Raw genomic sequence first — 19,476 nt, 5'->3', positions numbered from 1 at the left:
GGTATCTGAGATATGGACTTGACCACCAAAACTTAACCTTGTTCACTGATCCATGAAATGAGGTCGAGGTCAAGTGAAAACTGTCTGATGGGCATGAGGACCTTGCAAGGTATGCACATACCAAATATAGTTATCCAATTACTAATAATAAGAGAGAATTTAATATTACAAAAATTCTTAACATTTTTTTCACGTAGTCACTGAACCATGAAAATTAGGTCAAGGACATTGGACATGTGACTGACAGAAAGTTCGTAACATGAGGCATCTATATACAAAGTATGAAGCATCCAGGTCTTCTACCTTCTAAAATATAATGCTTTTAAGAAGTTAGATTACGCCGCCGCCTGATCAATATCCCTATGTCAAGCTTTCTGCAACAAAGGTTGCAGGCTCGACAAAAAGTAAAAAAATAAATTACCAAACTCCAAGGATATTTTAAATATAGCTTATTTGCATTGGTGGGTTATTATTATCTTTTATAACTATTTTGATCTGAGGGTCACTGATGAGTTTTATGTAGATAAAACATGTGTCTGTCATATTAAACATTGTTAAAATTATAAGCCTGTTATTTTTGATAACTATTTATCCTATGTCAGATTTGCTTTTTTTAATGCTTTAGTTTTTGAGATATAAGCCTAAACTGCAATTGACCCCGTGTTTGTTGATGGATCAAAACTTCAGATACAATTTATAAACTACATATCCTAGGAAACATTCAGTTAAAGTTTAAAATATTTGGCAGATAAGTTTCGGAGGAGATTCTTGAAATAGTTTATGTCGAGGAAAGTGATGGCATCAGCTCACTAAGAGCCCTTTTGGCCTGGTTAGCTAAAAAGGAGATGTGGTTATATTACCAATATTACCAACTAGACAACTGTAAGTAAGAGACCAAATGACATAGAAATTTAAAACATTTATAGGTCAGCAAAGCCAACACCACAGTCGGCTATAAAAGTCCTGAAATGATTGATTGATTGCTGGTGAACCACCGACCTTTGATAGGAAAACGGACAATCCAAGTCAATTAAGATTAAAGTCGAGTGCACCCACACGAGCAGAGTTCGAACTCACAACCTCAGTGTTGTTTGGCTAGTGATTACTGTAGTAGAAATACTTAGACCACTTAGTAACCGAGGCCCTGACATGACAAATGTTAATCATTTTAAACAAGAAAACTAACAGCTTTATTTATGTGATGAACGGTAAACAAGTATGAAACTTGATATAAAGAAACAAAAGCCTACTACTAAATTATTATCCTTGGAATCGGTTAGCAATACTTGATACTCACTCACATGATCGTAAGCAAACAATAATCGTGTAGTCCTGATATAATTAAACTGCTTGAAAGAAACAATACAAATTGAAGCTAAAAAATGTATTACCGGTAAACATATAAAATGTTGATCATGAAACCAATAATAAAAATACTGATAATGTACAAAACAAATTAAACAAATAATTATACTATCTGTTAAACAATAAAATCTGAATTTTTTAACAAGTTTATGAAGTTTTTTCCATTAATTTATTTTTTCATAATGACCAAATTTTGTGGATTAAGGAAACCTTGAATTTATATTGATATTCAAACAATTGTTTTGACAATTTCTTCATATGAGCCTACAGTAAATTTATTTTGCAATATATGCTCAAATTTATGGTTCATCCATTGTTAACATTTGAAAACAAAATTGTGTACAAATATAGTTAGGTGAAATTAAGACAATAATGTGTCCATAGTACACTGAAGCCCGACGCACACTATCATTTTTTATGTTCAGTGGACTGTGAAATTAGGGTAAAACTCTCTAATTTGGCAGTTAAATTAGAAAAATCATATCATGGGGAAGTTTCAAGTTGATTGGACTTCAACTTCATCACAAACTACCTAGACCAAAAACTTAAACAACAGACGGATGAATGTACAGTTGCACAGACCAAAAAACCATTATGCCCCAATATAGGGCATTAAATTTTCAAGAATTTAATATTGATACATTTACTATAAATCAGGAGAGGATCAGTTAAAACAAATCAAGCTAAAAAATATTGAGAAATCAGATTTTTTCAAATGGTGGGAGAAGACGGACTCTGACTTGTACCTTATAATATTAAGCATTTGCATTATTTGGGTTTCAAATCTGAGAAAAATAAATCTATAATCTGCTTTCATTTTGATTTGTGATTTTTTGAAGACCTATTGATGTTTCCTATGAAGAAAAGTGTGTGTAATATGGGGCAAAATATTTGACCCTGTATCTTGGGGGAAAAAAACAAGGAGTACAAATATCTGACAATAATTTCTAAACCTGAGTACATCCATAAGATGATTTAATCATCTGACTTGTGTAAAGCCCAATTCGAATGCAACACCAGGCATCTATAAAAAAGCCAATGAAATTGTTTGAATAGGTTCATTCAGCTACAAACTAAAATTCTTTACATTAGCATTAATTCTACTGTACTGATAGAAGCATAATATAAAAATATTGATCACAAAAATTATTGTAAAAAATCATAGTGCAAAAATACTTTCACAATAAATACACAAGTCCATATATACACATTATTATTGGCACCAGTTATTGCATTTACATAAAATATAAATTTTATTTTAAAACAATTTTACAAGGTGCACAAGAAGTTTACAACGGATTTCAAAATCAAACCATGTGTTTTTCAACCTCTTATGAAATGTCAATTTTTCACTTATTAGTTATTCACAAAGTATTATGAAACTACAAACTGAATCCTCATAAATCAATGATAATTCCACCATTGTGCTATATAAAGTATAAAAACACAAAATAAGAAAATGAACCAATGATATATATAATTAAAAAAATAAATTAAATAAATAAAGTCATGAAAAATTATATCATTAAAAATATTCAATAGATTGAAAAAAAATCATTATGAAAATCCTTATACAACTGTTAAGGATTCTATTAAACAATGCTTCTCACTCACAATCGCTGATGTCAGTGAACAAGTGTATTATTGATAAGAAAAATTAAGTCCATTTATCAGTGATACATTTGTATGCAGTAAAAATACCCCCAAAAATTTCTATTCCTAGAACTTTTAGAAGCTTATTTTCAATTTTCGAAATATTCCATGAAAGTTGACAATGTCTAAATAGTAAATCATTGACTGTAAGGTTCTCTAAATGCAAAACAAACTTAATCCTTTAATTTGTAAAATGCAAAAAAAATGAAAAAAAAATATTCAAAACTTGGATAATTTTTTTTACTAAAGTTCCAAGACACTTAGCAGTTTAAAAATATTGAAAAATGTAAAAACAAAATTCTAAATTTGTATTGGGATTCCTTTTTTTTTTTTTATTTTACAAAAAAGCTTCTGTCATGTTTGTCCATTTTTTGAAATCCATAAAAGTGTGACACAGAAATTGATGTATGAAAAACTTTAAGGTTGATCTGTCATGACTGATTCTTAATGCTTACTGCTAATTTACAACAAACTCAAATTTACTCAAAATATAAAAAATTCTTACCAAGAAAGAAGCACTTATATGCAAGTTATACACACATATTCAAACTCTCTCACAGGAAGAAATAACATGAGTTATAATTTTTAATATATTATCCTCTTTAATCTAATGCTATAGAGAGCTAACCTCTTGTAATAAAAGTATTTACAGACTTACAACTTTGTTGCTGTTTTTATTACATTACATTTTTTTATGATTCAGTAGTTATGAGGCTTAATTTCACAAAAGGAATCTTGTCACAAAAATAATCTTGTCACAAAAAAAATCTTAGGAAAAATGTTGTATTGAAAAAAGTAAAATCACAAAAATACTGAACTCCGAGGAAAATCAATACGGAAAGTCCATAATCACATGGCAAAATCAAATAACATAACGCATCAAAAATGTATAGACAAGAACTGTCATATTCCTGACTTGGTACAGGCAATGTTAATTACAGATTTTTTTTGTGAAATGAGTCCCTGAATATATAAACCAAAAAATCTATATAACATAAAATACCACAAGATCTAGATTAAAAACATGATTTAATACATAATGAGAAAATGCAAATGTCAAACAAGAGGCATAAGAGACAGGATAATTATGCACATTATCAAAAGACAATTTTTTTGGTACTAATTGAAAATAATCACGGGTATATGTTTTTGCATACTTAACACTCAAACGTTGTCGGCCTAAATGAAAAACAGATAAATCTGGTAAAATTGTTCCACATTGTGGCAATGGAAAAAAAAAGATTTTATTTACCATGTTTCATGTGTTTACAATGACATTTTAGCTTTTGGAATTTACCTCATAATTTATCAACCAAATATTAAAATTTAATAAAAGAAAATAATAACAATAGCACACAACTTCTTATAGGAAAAATTAAATAGATATCACTGAATATTGAACATACGTAAATTAGGTACACAAAGTTCATTTATATACCGATGCATACACTAATGGAATGATTTTTATCTACAAGTCAAATATCATGTCTATCATGTTCCCAAGCTATCACAGACAATGATTACATTTGTAAAATACATCCATACAATTCTCGTATTAGATCCCGTTCAAATGGATGCCCCTGTAACATATGCGCAGGGGAAACTGAACCAAACAGATGTAAAAAGTCTACTGATATTTCTGTTGGTAGCTAAAATTTCATCATATTTTTCAAACCTCCATAGTAAAACTGTATACTGTGGATTCATTAATATTCGTTGGATATCAATTTTCGTGGGTTGTGTGGGTACAGATGAACCACGAATTCAAATGTTCAACGAATAACAACTTTTCAATTGACTTTGTATACAAAGTTTGGCAAAAACACGAAATCAAATATCCACGAAAATTTACAAGTTTTCATCAATCCACAAAAATTGATACCCACAAAAATAAATGAATCCACAGTATAATTTCTCAATATGATACAATACGTAGTATATGGTTGTAAGACTCCAAACAAAACTGGTCTGTGACTTACAGTGTAATGACCAGGAATGGCCATAGACTTATTTAATCCATTTATTGACAACTCATGAGTCTATTGAAGCTCTTTCATCTGTGGGCTTATATTGCAGGACATTGGAAATACAGTAGATGATTCAATTTGATCGATATGCTGTCTTTTATCAACTGATATGTTTTATACAATATACTGTTTTGATGGCCTTTCTTTCGATGCTTCAGTGAACAGCGGACATAGCCAACCTAATGGATGACCTGCAAAGAAAAATAGGCACTGAATATAAAAAAACGGATAAGTGGTACGATTGCAAATTAAACAACTAATCACCAAAGTTTTAATGATTGGATGTATGCAATTATAATCAACTGTATTGCCTTCAACAATGAGAACACATACTATATACACGGTATAGTTAAGGTATAAAATGTGATGTAGTAGTGACATACCCTATTTGTACAAACAGAAAACAAAGAGTATAGTTTTTCTGAAATTTCTAAAACGTACACACCTAAGCCTGTTAAAACTCATCATTGCCAATCTGTTTAAAACCTTCTGTAAAGTAGTATTGGAGAAAAGTGTGTTATTTTTTGTCATCTTGAATATAATATACTTCTATTTAGCAATAAGTAAAATATTTTTTTCAGATATATACTACATGTAGGTACCCTGACAAGGTTAACAGTCTGAGACTTTGATGATCAAAGGGACATAACTCAAGAAAAAATATGATGTTTCTGCTGTAAAGTTTAATATCAATTTTAAATTAAATGTGTTAAGTTAGACATTGAAATTTGTCCATTAATTTGGATAATAAAAAAATTTTGGTTATTCATTATATACTCAATGCTGTTATTTAAGTTTGTATTATACAAATAAATTCAGAACAATGGAAACTTCTTTATGTCCATTTTACACCCAAAAGGAATTAAAGCATTTTGATAAAAAGATTTTAAAATATTCAGGACCAGATTGACACTAAATCCTCAAAATTTCCAAGACAATTAGAGTAGCTATAAGTGTGACGACCAGTTGTCAATTGTCAGGTGCCTTTCCCCAGGATCATTTGTGCTTGTAAGGAAAATCTTCACATTTAATTCAATTACCTCTACCAAAGACCTCTTGTAGCAAAGAAAACATGGACTTTTTCTCTCTTCTTATTCCTTCTTTTTTCACTTGTTCTACTTGAGTTTCATCCCCTAATATGGAAGATATCTGAAAAAAAACATAAATAATGCCACAATGAATGCAAGCCCAAAAAATAAAATTTTTACAATACAATATTAAAACTTATTAAGTTCTCATCACTATCAAACTGCTGACCAAAATTTGGTCTGAATTCAGTTCAGAAGTATCTGAATAAAATGTGACAAAAGATTTGTTGGACGAAAAGATTTACAGACAAGGTGATTACAGTTTAAGGGCATCAGATACAGTTTCAAGGGAGTTAACTCTTGGCGCGACGTTAAGCGTTTAAATTCCCGCAAAACGTCACTTTTTCCGGGACGTAATGCGTGTAATGTTCCGTAATAAGAAACGTAATGAGGAATTTTGATGCTCCAATTTCTGTTTCTCCCGCATGCTAACTTCTACGCCATTAATATTAGTACATTCGGTTCTAACAGGGTAACAGTCTAATAACATTATAAGAAATAAAACGAATTACTGTTTCTTTGAGATCTTCAACCAAATATCGTATAGTGAGCAATCTCAAGACGACTGACCTTTTTGTTGCATGTCAATTATCATTTGTATTACCATTCATCATCCATGATTGACATTTTATTACATCACAAGAAACCAATGATATTTTAAAACTAATACCAAAAATGTAGGTAAACGCCGCTAATATAAACAATGACACAACTTTTATAAAAGAACAAAGTTCTTATTTAAATTATTCCACGTTGCGCGTATTTTATCTAACAAAAGGCAATAGCCAACAATATGTTTATACATCCGTAAAAATTTTGACGGAACATATTATGGTTTACAAATGTCCGCGTCCATCTGTCCGTCGTAAACATGGTACAGCATATTTTCCAAAATCATAAGACGACGGGCGTATCATGCGCTCGTAGCACAACTGTTTATTTTTTATTTTTTTTTATATTTTTTATAAATATATTAGAGAAATGACGGAATGACAGCAAATACAATGCAATTTCCAATATAATCAATATTTCCGAATGGCATAACTCTTTTAAAGAATAGTTGATATGCACTGATTTTCGAGGGTGTTCATACGATATCAGTTTTATAGAAAGGTAACAAGAATTGTACACTTGAAAAATTTACTTAACCAGAAGGACTAGAAGGACAGACAGAGGAATGGACATGCGATATTTTATGTACGCGCTGTACATATATATAATTATTGACCAACGCTATGAGAGAAGGATTTTGATCGCAACTAATCCAATCGTATTTGCCAAATAAAAAAAAATCAAAGTTATAGTTTCATTGTTTGGAAAAAAGCATTCTTTAGCAAATTGAAGACTTCTCCTTTATAAGATTTTGCTTTTGTTTTCTTACCACATAAAACAGAAGATGTGGTATAATTGCCAACTCTCAACAAGAGACAAACATGACACAGAAATTAATAAGTATAGGTCACCGTACGGTCTTCAACAATTAGCAAATCCCATATCGCATATTCAGCTATAAAAGATCACGATATGACAATGTAAAACAATTCATACGAGAAAAGTAACGGACTAATTTATGAGCTACAATTTATGTACAAAAAAAAGAAGTTCCGTTTGCAGGATAATGCTGAGTTCACACGTAATTCGTATTCGATTCGTATTAACTAATTCGAATTAGTTTAATTCGCATTAAAATGATTAACGTACTAACGTGAATTCTAATTCGAATTGCAATGCGCGTTAAATTTGATTTACTGTCCAAACGACGTTAACATTTAATTCGTATCAACAAAACCGGATTTCTCAGTGATTAAAACGTGAATAAAAGGATTTTAAGGAATATTTGTAATGAAACAGCAGCCCCCCAAACAAAAAAAAATAAATCTAGAGGTCAACATACGGTATGAAATAATATACGAGTGTGTACAGTACATGAACCTGTATGTCAAGTTCTAAATTGCCGAGTCTTTTATTTTAAAAGACGTAAAAATTATAAACTGTGTTACAGTCCGTAATAACTTTTCTTAAGATATTTCTCACTTAGACCACAAACAGAGAGAGGGATTTGTTATTCACATGATTTTATTTCCGGAAACAATTTTACCAATTTATAGAAAGTAATTTACACATGTTATGAGCAATATTTATACATCTGAAAAATGTCTCCGGTCATTTGCAGAGATAACGTCGAAATTGTCTGCCAGCGACATCGTGCACTTTAGCGCTACCGTTGAGGTTACAAAGGGGGGACGCAATTTTTAGGATAAATCGCGTTTATCGTGAAATCAAGCACGGCGACCTATATTTTTTATTTTGGATTTGGAGAAAGCATGTAAAAATGCAGTGTATGCAGAAAAATTATACAAGTGACATTTTCAGAAACAGTTTATTTCCATTTTTTTAGGTTTTAAAAAATACCACTTTGAGCATCTGGTCCGCAATGACAAGCAAGGCTTGAAAAATTGTATAGTTACTCATGTAGTGATTTTTTTTCTTCCTTTTTGTCACTTATCACAGCTTCAGATTGAACCCGATCTTAATAATTTACGACGAAAAATATTTGCTCCAAAATTTTTTTAACATTGTCTCATTTTTTACCAAATTACACAAATCCCCAATTTTCAGCCTCAATTTTCTTGAAAACAAGCACGGTGACCTATGTTTTATTTTGTGTTTTATTTTATAACTCGCCAAGGCCTACAACATATTACAAATTTATAAAAATGACATTTAATCGAGAAACTGTATCGGATGCCCTTAAGATCAGTATAGCCCCATTCTTATAGTAGCGGGTATAATTAGCTTTATAAAATTCCTATAAAACATTACATCTGGAAATATTTTTTTTTTCAAATTGATTGATTGATAGATTATGGGTTGCTTAGATTTGAATCAGTCTAAAATGGTTTTTAAATTAAGATAATTTATGCAGTCTTAGAGAAAATAACAAAAATTGTTTAGGTGCCGATCTTAAATTAATTGAAAGTCGTGAAAGTGATAAAACTGATTTTTATTGTGCAAGTTATAATGCATAAGAAACATGTTTTTTGAAATTTATTATAAGTATACCTGAACCACTAAAAGTTCAAGGAAGTACAAAGGAGTTGGATTCTGGTAAGGACCGATTTTGGTCTCAAATTTCATGTTCATCTGACGAAAGATTTTGACCACTTTTTGAACACTGAACGGCAAGTGTCTATTTCATTTGAATCAATTAGTTTATGTGAAAGATTTTTCGCTGATTAAGTCATTAAAAATGATCCGATTCAAGCTCAAATGTGAAAAAAATCTACTAAATATGCAGAAAAATTTCACTTTTCAGATGTTTTTTGTCTAAAATGAAAGTGGCCGCATCTGTGTTCATCCTCAACCTTTATATATGTTATGTATTATCATCAAACACAACTTACATTTCAATAAAAAGGATGAAAATGAATGCAGCCACTTTCATTTTACATGAAAAACGTCTAAAATTGAACTAAAATGCTGGAATTGTGAAGATTTCAGTAATTTAGCATGACTTAATGGTACTAGTACCTGATATATGTGCGATGTATTGTCAAAAACAGCCCACATTTATGTAGCAGAAACATTCTACTGTCTAATAAATGACTAAAAGTTAACATTTTAACAATTTTGTAAAACTGCTATATTTTGGGGCCAAAAAGGGGTCTTAATGGACCTACTCCTTTTCTATAGGTCTATATGCAGACCTTGATTACCAGTATACCATAAAAATCAAATATCCATGATACTACAATTTTTCTAAATCCACAAAAATTGGTACCCACAAAAATAATAAATCAACAGTTTCAGGGATGCAGTCATACCTGATCACAACCAATAGCTATAACAAACATTCCAAATAAAACACACTCCACTATCAGGATCACAGAATGAATGCTGAAGAAAATAAAACATGTCTCAATTATATATTCTACAAAATAAAACACACTCCACTATCAGGATCACAGAATGTATGCTGAAGAAAATAAAACATGTCTAAATTATATATTCTACAAAATAAAACACACTCCACTATCAGGATCACAGAATGTATGCTGAAGAAGATAAAACATGTCTCAATTATATACTCTACAAAATAAAACACACTCCACTATCAGGATCACAGAATGTATGCTGAAGAAGATAAAACATGTCTCAATTATATACTCTACAAAAAAAACACACTCCACTATCAGGATCACAGAATGTATGCTGAAGAAGATAAAACATGTCTCAATTATATACTCTACAAAATAAAACACACTCCACTATCAGGATCACAGAATGTATGCTGAAGAAGATAAAACATGTCTCAATTATATACTCTACAAAATAAAACACACTCCACTATCAGGATCACAGAATGTATGCTGAGGAAAATAAAACATGTCTCAATTATATACTCTACAAAATAAAACACACTCCACTATCAGGATCACAGAATGTATGCTGAGGAAAATAAAACATGTCTCAATTATATACTCTACAAAATAAAACACACTCCACTATCAGGATCACAGAATGTATGCTGAGGAAAATAAAACATGTCTCAATTATATACTCTACAAAATAAAACACACTCCACTATCAGGATCACATAATTTATGCTGAAGAAAGTGTAATGTAAACATGGTTAATGAAACGGCATTAGTTTAATTAAAATTGCATATTTTAAGCACATGTGTTTATAATTATGTTCTTTCATCAAATATATAATCTCATATTCAATTATGTTATAATACTAGATGAGGCCTTTTTGTGTTTAAAAATTTTCTTATGTTTACAAGTTTTAAATAAAAAAGTTTTATGTTGCATATAGATCTAAATTTACTCAAAGGTTATCCAATTTACTTACAGTTTTGTGTGCTTATATGTGCTGGTAACATTGGGATCCATTACCCAGGATGTGATCACCATTGTAGTTGCATAGCAACTAGCCATACCTACAAATAAAGAGGCTAACTTGATGTTTTCTGTGTCATGAAAATCAAACTTTTTCTGTTATAATAGTTGTTTTAAATATTAAATTTAGATAGATGGATATAAAATGGTGACACTTCCAGCTTGTAATAATTAAATCAACAATAAACTTTATAGACAGATATGCACACATTTAGTTCCTACTCATGTTCATAGAGAGTATGAGAGTTTCCCTTGGTACATGTTGGCATAAAAAAGTTAACATCTTTTGTACTGTTTAGCTCACAGATGTCAGTTTATATGAACAGAAGTAGATTTCGTTTCCAAAATGAAAACTTAAAACAATTTATTTATGTGAAGATTTCTCAATATTATTTCAGTCTCCAAAATATTTGTTATTGTGAATATTTTTTTAATTTGCAAGATTTGTGTAATGTTGGAAACCCCCCTTTTTTTTGGACGATCAATGCATTTGAATGGGAGCATATAGTTAGAAATCCCCCTTTAATGTGGGTTGGAACCCCCTTTTTTAAATGGCTGGATCCGCCCCTGTATATTTTCACTAATTTGACAAATTCTTGAAGATATACTGTTTTTACATGTAGAGTCTTTAAACCTAATGTATAAGTTTAAACATTGATTCCTTATTATGACCAACAAGATTACAGCTAAATAAACTTTAACTGATTGAATACTGTTGTCAGATAGGAAATGCCTTGTGTTTAATGTGTTAGAATGTGCCTATTATGTAATCATCTAACACAAATACTGTGGATTCATCATTATTCAAGAAATACCAATTTTTATGAATATAATGAATTTAAACATTTAAATTATACATTGTATTACTGTAAATTCAGAAATTATTGCGTGCATTTACTTTTGTGATTTTGTCATTTTGGACTTAAATGTGATTTTAATTTTTACGATTTTGAGAAAAATCCTGTTAAATTCATATAAAATATTTTAAAATGCAAGTTTAAATTATTGCATTTCCAATCAGTCGCATTTTTCGCAATAATTAAAACCTCGCATTAATTTCTGAATTTGCAGTATATATCATAAAGCCTGTTACTATGCAAGTTTTGGCAAAATAATGAATTGCGAAATCATGTATCCATGAAAATACAAAATTACCTCAACCCATGAAAATCAAAATTCATGGATTTATACATTTTTTTAATTTTAGTTCATTTATATGTTTTGGAGTAAGTATGACGATAATTTTCACTGAACTATAACACAATTTTATTTAGAGGCCAGCTGAGGACCACCTCCAGGTGCAGGATTTTCTTGCTGATTTGAAGACCCATTGGTGGCCATTAGCTATATAGCTTGGTGTTTTTGTTTGTTTATTTGACATATTCCCCATTTCCATTCTCAATTTTATTAATTCACACTGCATGATAATGAAAATATACAATAATTTTCTAAACTTACCAACATAAAACAAAAACTGTATAAAATATTTTTGATTCAACTCTCCAACACAGTTATTTATCCTGAAAAAGTAAAATAAAATGAAAATACCCTATGCTGCCAAAAGTAAGTTCTGTATATATAGCTGTATACATGATATATATCAGGAATGAAAATACACAGTTACACCATGAACTGGTAAGTATATTTGAGATTTTTTTTACATACATATGGTTTATTAATGGAAAATCTTAGTACATCAAAAGTCTTTTGGATGAGTAGCTAGAGTCTTAGTGAAGCATTCAGTCATGTTTGTTGTACTGTGACATGTTCTATTGTCCCTTTTTATGTTTTACTAAAACCTCTTTTTTTTTAAATTTCTATTAGAAATCAAAGAACCTTAGTGAGCACGCTCACATACTCCACCTCCATATCTCCTAAAAAAAAAAGAATCGTAATTTCCTGTCAATATGCACATTTACATAGTATGTCCTTATTATCAAACAAGGTTTCATGAAATTCTGTTGTGTAGTTTCAGAGGAGTTGCGATGACAAACTGTTGCAGTAATACATTGACATGATTGAAGCAAATAAGTTCAAAGGGGCGTAACTCCTAGAAAAAATATTGAATCGTAATTTCATGTCAATATGCACAACTACATAATATGTCCTTTTCATCTAAAAAGGTTTTGTGAAATTCTGTTGAGTGATTTGAGAGGAGTTGTGATGACAAGAAACAGGACTGACGGACGGACAGGTCACAAACATTATACCCCCGCAATATTGTTGCAACTTCCTTACAGGGGTAAAATAAGAAATAATCCCAGCTACTGCCAACCTAATTTTTATTGAGTTGTTTGGACCAACTTCTTACCATGGACAATGATGGTCCATTTTCCTGATACATCTTCTACATATCCTACAATGATGGGCTCTAGGTGGTCTGTAGGTCTCACATTTATTACATACACTCCAGCCATCCTTCTGAAAAAAAATTTGAATAAATTCAAATCACATTATAAAATGTTTATATGGCTAACTCAACTATTTAATTTCCACTTAATTGTAAGAATCAAAGGATGTTTCAGTACACCATTGTAACATGTATCATATTTTATGTGAGTTAATGAGAGTTTGATCTAATCAAGCTTTAACAACTACTGTGATCATAGTGATAGCACTGATGGCATTACAGGTAGGGTCCAAATTTTATACATACATTTCTATGAAATTCAATGAGAAAGTAATAATTATTGCTTGATTTGTACTCATTGTAGTACAACAGTTATTTAAACTTATTTTCTAACTTCCTGATAAAGTAAAATATATGACACAATACATGTATATGACAATGTATGAAAAGTAGCAAGAATTTTGATGTGACAGACAAATAATGGATATCCCTGCAAAATATGATCCCATATGTCATTATGTGATAAATCAATGCAATAAAAAAATTAAAATAACCAGCAAAATCATTTTTCACAGTTCACATTGACATTCAATGTACATGATGTACCGTACGTAGTTACTGAAGATTCATTATTATTTGTTGGATACCAATTTTCGTTGATTTTGTGGGTATAGGCCGGCTAGGCTAACCACAAAATTAAATCTTCAATGAATCACAAATTTTCTAAAGGCTTGTATAAAGATTTCAGCAAAACCATGAAATTAAATGTCCACGAACATGCATGTTTTCCTTCATCCATGAAAATACATGTAGGTACCCACGAAATAAATGAATTCACAGTAATTAAGTTGAATATATACAACACCATGTAATTGGCACAATCAAAACCAGTAATATAACTACATCTAACTTTACCATTGATTTAACTTACTGTGTTAGGTATTGTTCTTCCAGCATGAAGATCTGAGAAGTCCAGTCCATTTTTTGGCAATGGAACTATCCCTGGGTCAGACAGCACTGCCCTCATGTGTGACACTGTCATTAGAAATACAATCAGATTGAAGAGGATCACACAAAAGGTTCCCCATAATCTGAAATACAGATACAACAAAAATAAATGCTGTCATGAAGTTTAATTACATGAACAGGTCTGGTGGTTTCTTATTGAGTGTCTTTCTACAATACTTTTATTTCTGAGTAGAGTGGATAAAAAGTAAATTAATACTGCATTCACATGTTCATGTCTAGTCCAAGATTACGTTGACATCCCATGGCCCCAACTTGTCTGGCAAATCAGGCCTTGGACGTCAGAGTAATCAATGGTAATCTAGGACTAGTCAATGTCCAAAGTCAATTTCAGTTCATGATCAGTGCCTTTCCTGTACTTATTTTTTTGTGATTTTCAGAACCTTTTAGTTGTTCTCCATAGATTAAGATACATGTATGGGAGATTATTATACATGTTTTATAATGTGATATAAAACAAAAGGCTCCTAATTTATAAAAGCATAAATTTTTAAGGCCACCTGTCAAAAAATAAAGACAATGGGGATCAATACACCTTTAACATGTTTAAAAACAGTAAAAATTCCTAATTTAAGCTTAGGGCAATAACATTCATTAGGATTCAATTTCATCCTATTCTGCTTCTGCTAGATATTAATGGTCCAATCAACGAACTGATTATACTGCCATGGTTTGGTGCATACCTGCCAACTGTCACTGTTTACAGGGGTTTTCCCCCATGGAGGCTCCCAAATGGAGCTTTTGAATGAGCAATTTTGTCACAATTTTAAACAAAATGATTAATTTTGCAATGGCTAGCTATAGAGGTTTGTAAAAGTATGGAGAAGCCAAAAAACAACATTAGAATATATTTGAAGGCCCCTTTGAAGGTTTTGTAAGACTATAAGAGCCATCTTGCACGTAAAGACCCCCATGAGCATTTTGAAAAGTTGGCAAGTATGTTTGTGTGCATATTTGGCCACCCCCTCCTATGGTTTTGGTCATGAGGTCATTTTTCATGTTTTTGTAAGTCTTGTATTATCTTAAAATTCACCAAATATAGTCATGATAGTTGATACTTTAAACGTTTTAGTTGATCTATTGCATTTGTTCATACAAATGTTATACATTGTTAAAGTATCAAAGAAAATTACTTTTTACAAAACTACATGTAAAATGTATAACCATGATAACCATCATGACCATGCAGCAAAACTAAACATCAGGCCCAAAAAAAATTTATGCCTGTTTAAGGTTACATCATCATAATAAAAATGGAAGGTAGGTCAGTACTTCCATTTTATTTTTTGCGCCATGATTTTGAGTTGTACGGTCTGTTTTGCCATGCTCCAAGTTGTCCATGGGCCGAGTTTACACACATATTTTTATTGGTAATTGGTGGGAAGAAAATGACAGCAAAGATTTTAATTCAATATATGAGTTGCAAGTTTCCTTAAAACAGCTGTTATCATGGTCATATTCACAATTGCGAACATTGAAATGTTTAAGACTAAAGTGTTACATATTTTCGTTCATTTTTTAAAATAAATAAGGCAGTTAGTTTTCTCGTTTGAATTGTTTTTTCATTGTCTTATCTGGGCCTGGTATAGCTGACTATGCAATATGGGCTTTGCTCATTGTTGAAGGCCCTACAGTGACCTATAAGTGTTAATGTTTGTGTGTCATTTTGGTCTTTTGTGGATAGTTGTCTCATTGGCAATCATACCACATCTTCTTTTTTATATTGGGATGTATCAGGCAATTGATTAAACCTATTGGTAACCCTTACCTGCTTACATCCTTACTTTGCTTTTGACACAAGTTCTATTAATTTTTTAATTTACAACAAAAATAAAATGGCTGAGGGTCGGCACTCAAATAAGGGTTAGTCAAGTAACTGTAAACATGGTAAACAGACCATTGAAATGTTTAAAAGTGTTACATATTTTCGTTCATTTTTTTACATAAATAAGGCAGTTAGTTTTCTCGTTTGAATTGTTTTTTCGTTGTCTTATCTGGGCCTGGTATAGCTGACTATGCAACATGGGCTTTGCTCATTGTTGAAGGCCGTACGGTGACCTAAAAGTGTTTATGTTTGTGTGTCATTTTGGTCTTTTGTGGATAGTTGTCTCATTGGCAATCATACCACATCTTCTTTTTTATATTGGGATGTATCAGGCAATTGATTAAACCTATTGGTAACCCTTACCTGCTTACATCCTTACTTTGCTTTTGACACAAGTTCTATTAATTTTTCAATTTACAACAAAAATAAAATGGCTGAGGGTCGGCACTCAAATAAGGCCATTAAGGGTCAGTCAAGTAACTGTAAACAGACACATAATTTTGTTTGGACTCATGAGCATCATAATGATTAGTCTGAGATTACTCTGATGTCCAAAGGCTGTTTTGCCGTCTGACAAGCTGGGGCTGTGGGACATCAGAGCGCATCCCATATCAAACAAGAGGCTCTCAAGAGCCTGAATCACTCACCTTAATTCTTTTGGTTAAATCTCTCATCAATGATTATTTTGGCTTTTCAATTTATTTAAATGTTTTTTGGATAGTCCTATTTTCTTCAAAAGCCAAAAAAAATAATCATTTTCTCCTATGTTCTATTTTAGCCATAGGAGCTATGTTTCTTGACATACAAGGAAATAAAATATAAAATTTATACTAGATACTCTGAAACTCATTTAGCCTAAGTTTGGCTGAAATTGATACAGCAGTTTCAAAGGAGAAGATTTTTTAAAGTAAGTCAACATGATTTATAAACAAATTGTGAAAAAAGTCTTTAAAGGGCAATAATTAACTCCTTAAGGGGTCAATTGACAATTTTGGTCAAATTGACTTAATTGAAGATCTTACTTTGCTGAACATTATCGCTGTTTACAGTTTATTTCTATCTATAATAATATTCAAGATAATAACCAAAAACAGCAAAATTTCCTTAAAATTACCAATTCAGGGGCAGCAACCCAACAACAGGTTGTCTGATTCATCTGAAAATTTCAGGGCAAATAGATCTTGACCTGATAAACAATATTACCCCATGTCAGATTTGCTCTAAATGCTTTGGTTTTTGAGTTATTAGCCAAAAACTGCATTTGACCCCTATGTTCTATTTTTAGCAATGGCGACCACGTTTGTTGATAGATCATAACTTCGGATACAATTTACAAACTAGATACCCTAAGGAACATTCAGTTAAAGTTTGGAAGTATTTGGCCCAGTAGTTTCAGAGGAGAAGATTTTTGTAAAAGATTACTAAGATTTACGAAAAATGGTTAAAAATTGACTATAAAGGGTAATAACTCCTAAAGGGGTCAACTAACCATTTCCGTCATGTTGACTTATTTGTAAATCTTACTTTGCTGAACATTATTGATGTCTACAACTTATCTCTATCTATAATAATATTCAAGATAATAACCAAAAACAGCAAAATTTCCTTAAAATTACCAATTCAGGGGCAGCAACCCAACAACGGGTTGTCTGATTCATCTGAAAATTTCAGGGCAGATAGATCTTGACCTGATAAACAATATTACCCCATGTCAGATTTGCTCTAAATGCTTTGGTTTTTGAGTTATAAGCCAAAAACTGCATTTGACCCCTATGTTCTATTTTTAGCAATGGTGGCCATGTTTGTTGATAGATCAAAACTTCGGATACAATTTATAAATAAGATACCCTAAGGAATATTCAGTTAAAGTTTGTAAGTATTTGGCCCAGTAGTTTCAGAGAAGAAGATTCTTGAAATAGTTTACCACGACAGACGACGACGGACGCCAAGTGATGGCATAAGCTCACTTGTCCCTTCGGGACAGGTGAGCTAAAAAGTTGATATTTGCCCACCATAAATAGATGCACTGCTTAGTCGCTTCTGGTGCCATCTGACGGCCTTGGAATTATATAAATCGGGCATCAATCTGTTCATTTTTCATTAATCTTTTCATTTATGTAAGTTTCACCTACATCATGTACATTTGTACCTGCCAACCTTTATTTTTCCATATATTAACAGTTTTCGCAGAGACCCATCGAATTCTGCATTTTGACTTTCACTTTCAAATGGACGTCAAGCTTCGTGGCCTCAAGACTCAAATATGCAAATATTTATATTTTTTCATCTCCTTTGAAGGAGATCTATGTTTAACATTTAGCATGTTTAGTAGCCAACCACGATTTATCCCCTCCTTTACAGGAGATCGGTATTAAGCATTTAGTTCGGATCACCAGAACAATCGGAAGCTCTCGGACATTTAGATAACTTGCATCGTAAATGAACGAAGTGTTACATTATGGTCATTTGCATAAATCATCACTGTTTTCTCGTGGTCACGTGATAATCTTTGAAAATAAAAGGCAAAATGCAGAAATTGATGGGTCTCTGTGAAAACTGTTAAAATATGGAAAAATAAAGGTTGGCAGGTAGGTGAAACTTACATAAATAAAAAGATAAATGAAAAATGAAAAGATTGATGCCCAATTTATATTATTCCAAGGCCGTCAGTCATTGTCAGTCGGCACCAGAAGCGATGAAACAGGGCATCTATTTTGGGTTGGCAAATATCCACTTTTTATATTGGATATTGGTCTGGCAAAACAGACGTTGGACCTCAGAGTAATCTCGGACTACATAATGATTACCCTGAATTTACCATGCAAACATTATATTAACAAATTAACAATGAGTTACGAATTAACCAGGTGCAGTTATGATTAGGTACAAACTTGACTAAACTTGGTGACAAAGTGATTGTAAATTGTGCAAATTTTCATAGAAACCGGCCTATATTTTGGCAACTTACGTGTTTGACATCGCAGGAATAACAAGATGCCATATTACGACGTAATCTGCATAAAATACTGCTGAGTATGTTATTATAATGCAGATTATACCACAAGGATCAGATCTGAAAACAGCCATAGCCAGATATCTTCATATTATGGCCTCAAATCGACATTTTCAATGTTTCGAAATGGGAAATTAGCAACCGGAAAAGAAATGTAGAAGGGAGGTAATTTATGTTTGGATATAGAAATGTACCTGTCAGAAAGAAAAGAAAATAATGTACCGCAA

At 31.5% G+C, this 19,476-nt stretch overlaps 1 protein-coding gene across 1 annotated transcript; it reads right to left on the bottom strand.

Annotated features, from left to right (window-relative positions):
* Positions 1 to 2,409: 2,409 nt before the first annotated feature.
* Positions 2,410 to 19,433, bottom strand: LOC134721603 (palmitoyltransferase ZDHHC3-like). The gene is made up of 8 exons (XM_063584707.1): positions 19,205 to 19,433; positions 14,317 to 14,476; positions 13,347 to 13,456; positions 12,494 to 12,555; positions 10,989 to 11,076; positions 9,958 to 10,030; positions 6,086 to 6,194; positions 2,410 to 5,236 (listed from the first exon to the last, which is right to left on the bottom strand). The coding sequence occupies exons 1-8, from the start codon at positions 19,321 to 19,323 to the stop codon at positions 5,160 to 5,162; spliced, it is 798 nt and encodes a 265-aa protein (XP_063440777.1). The 5' UTR covers positions 19,324 to 19,433; the 3' UTR covers positions 2,410 to 5,159.
* Between the last annotated feature and the right edge of the window lie 43 nt (positions 19,434 to 19,476).

This window comes from Mytilus trossulus, chromosome 6 (genome assembly GCF_036588685.1).
Source record: "Mytilus trossulus isolate FHL-02 chromosome 6, PNRI_Mtr1.1.1.hap1, whole genome shotgun sequence".
NCBI classification, from domain to species: domain Eukaryota; kingdom Metazoa; phylum Mollusca; class Bivalvia; order Mytilida; family Mytilidae; genus Mytilus; species Mytilus trossulus.
The sequence above is the reverse complement of the archived record's forward strand: the minus strand, read 5'-3'. Positions and strand labels throughout refer to the sequence as shown.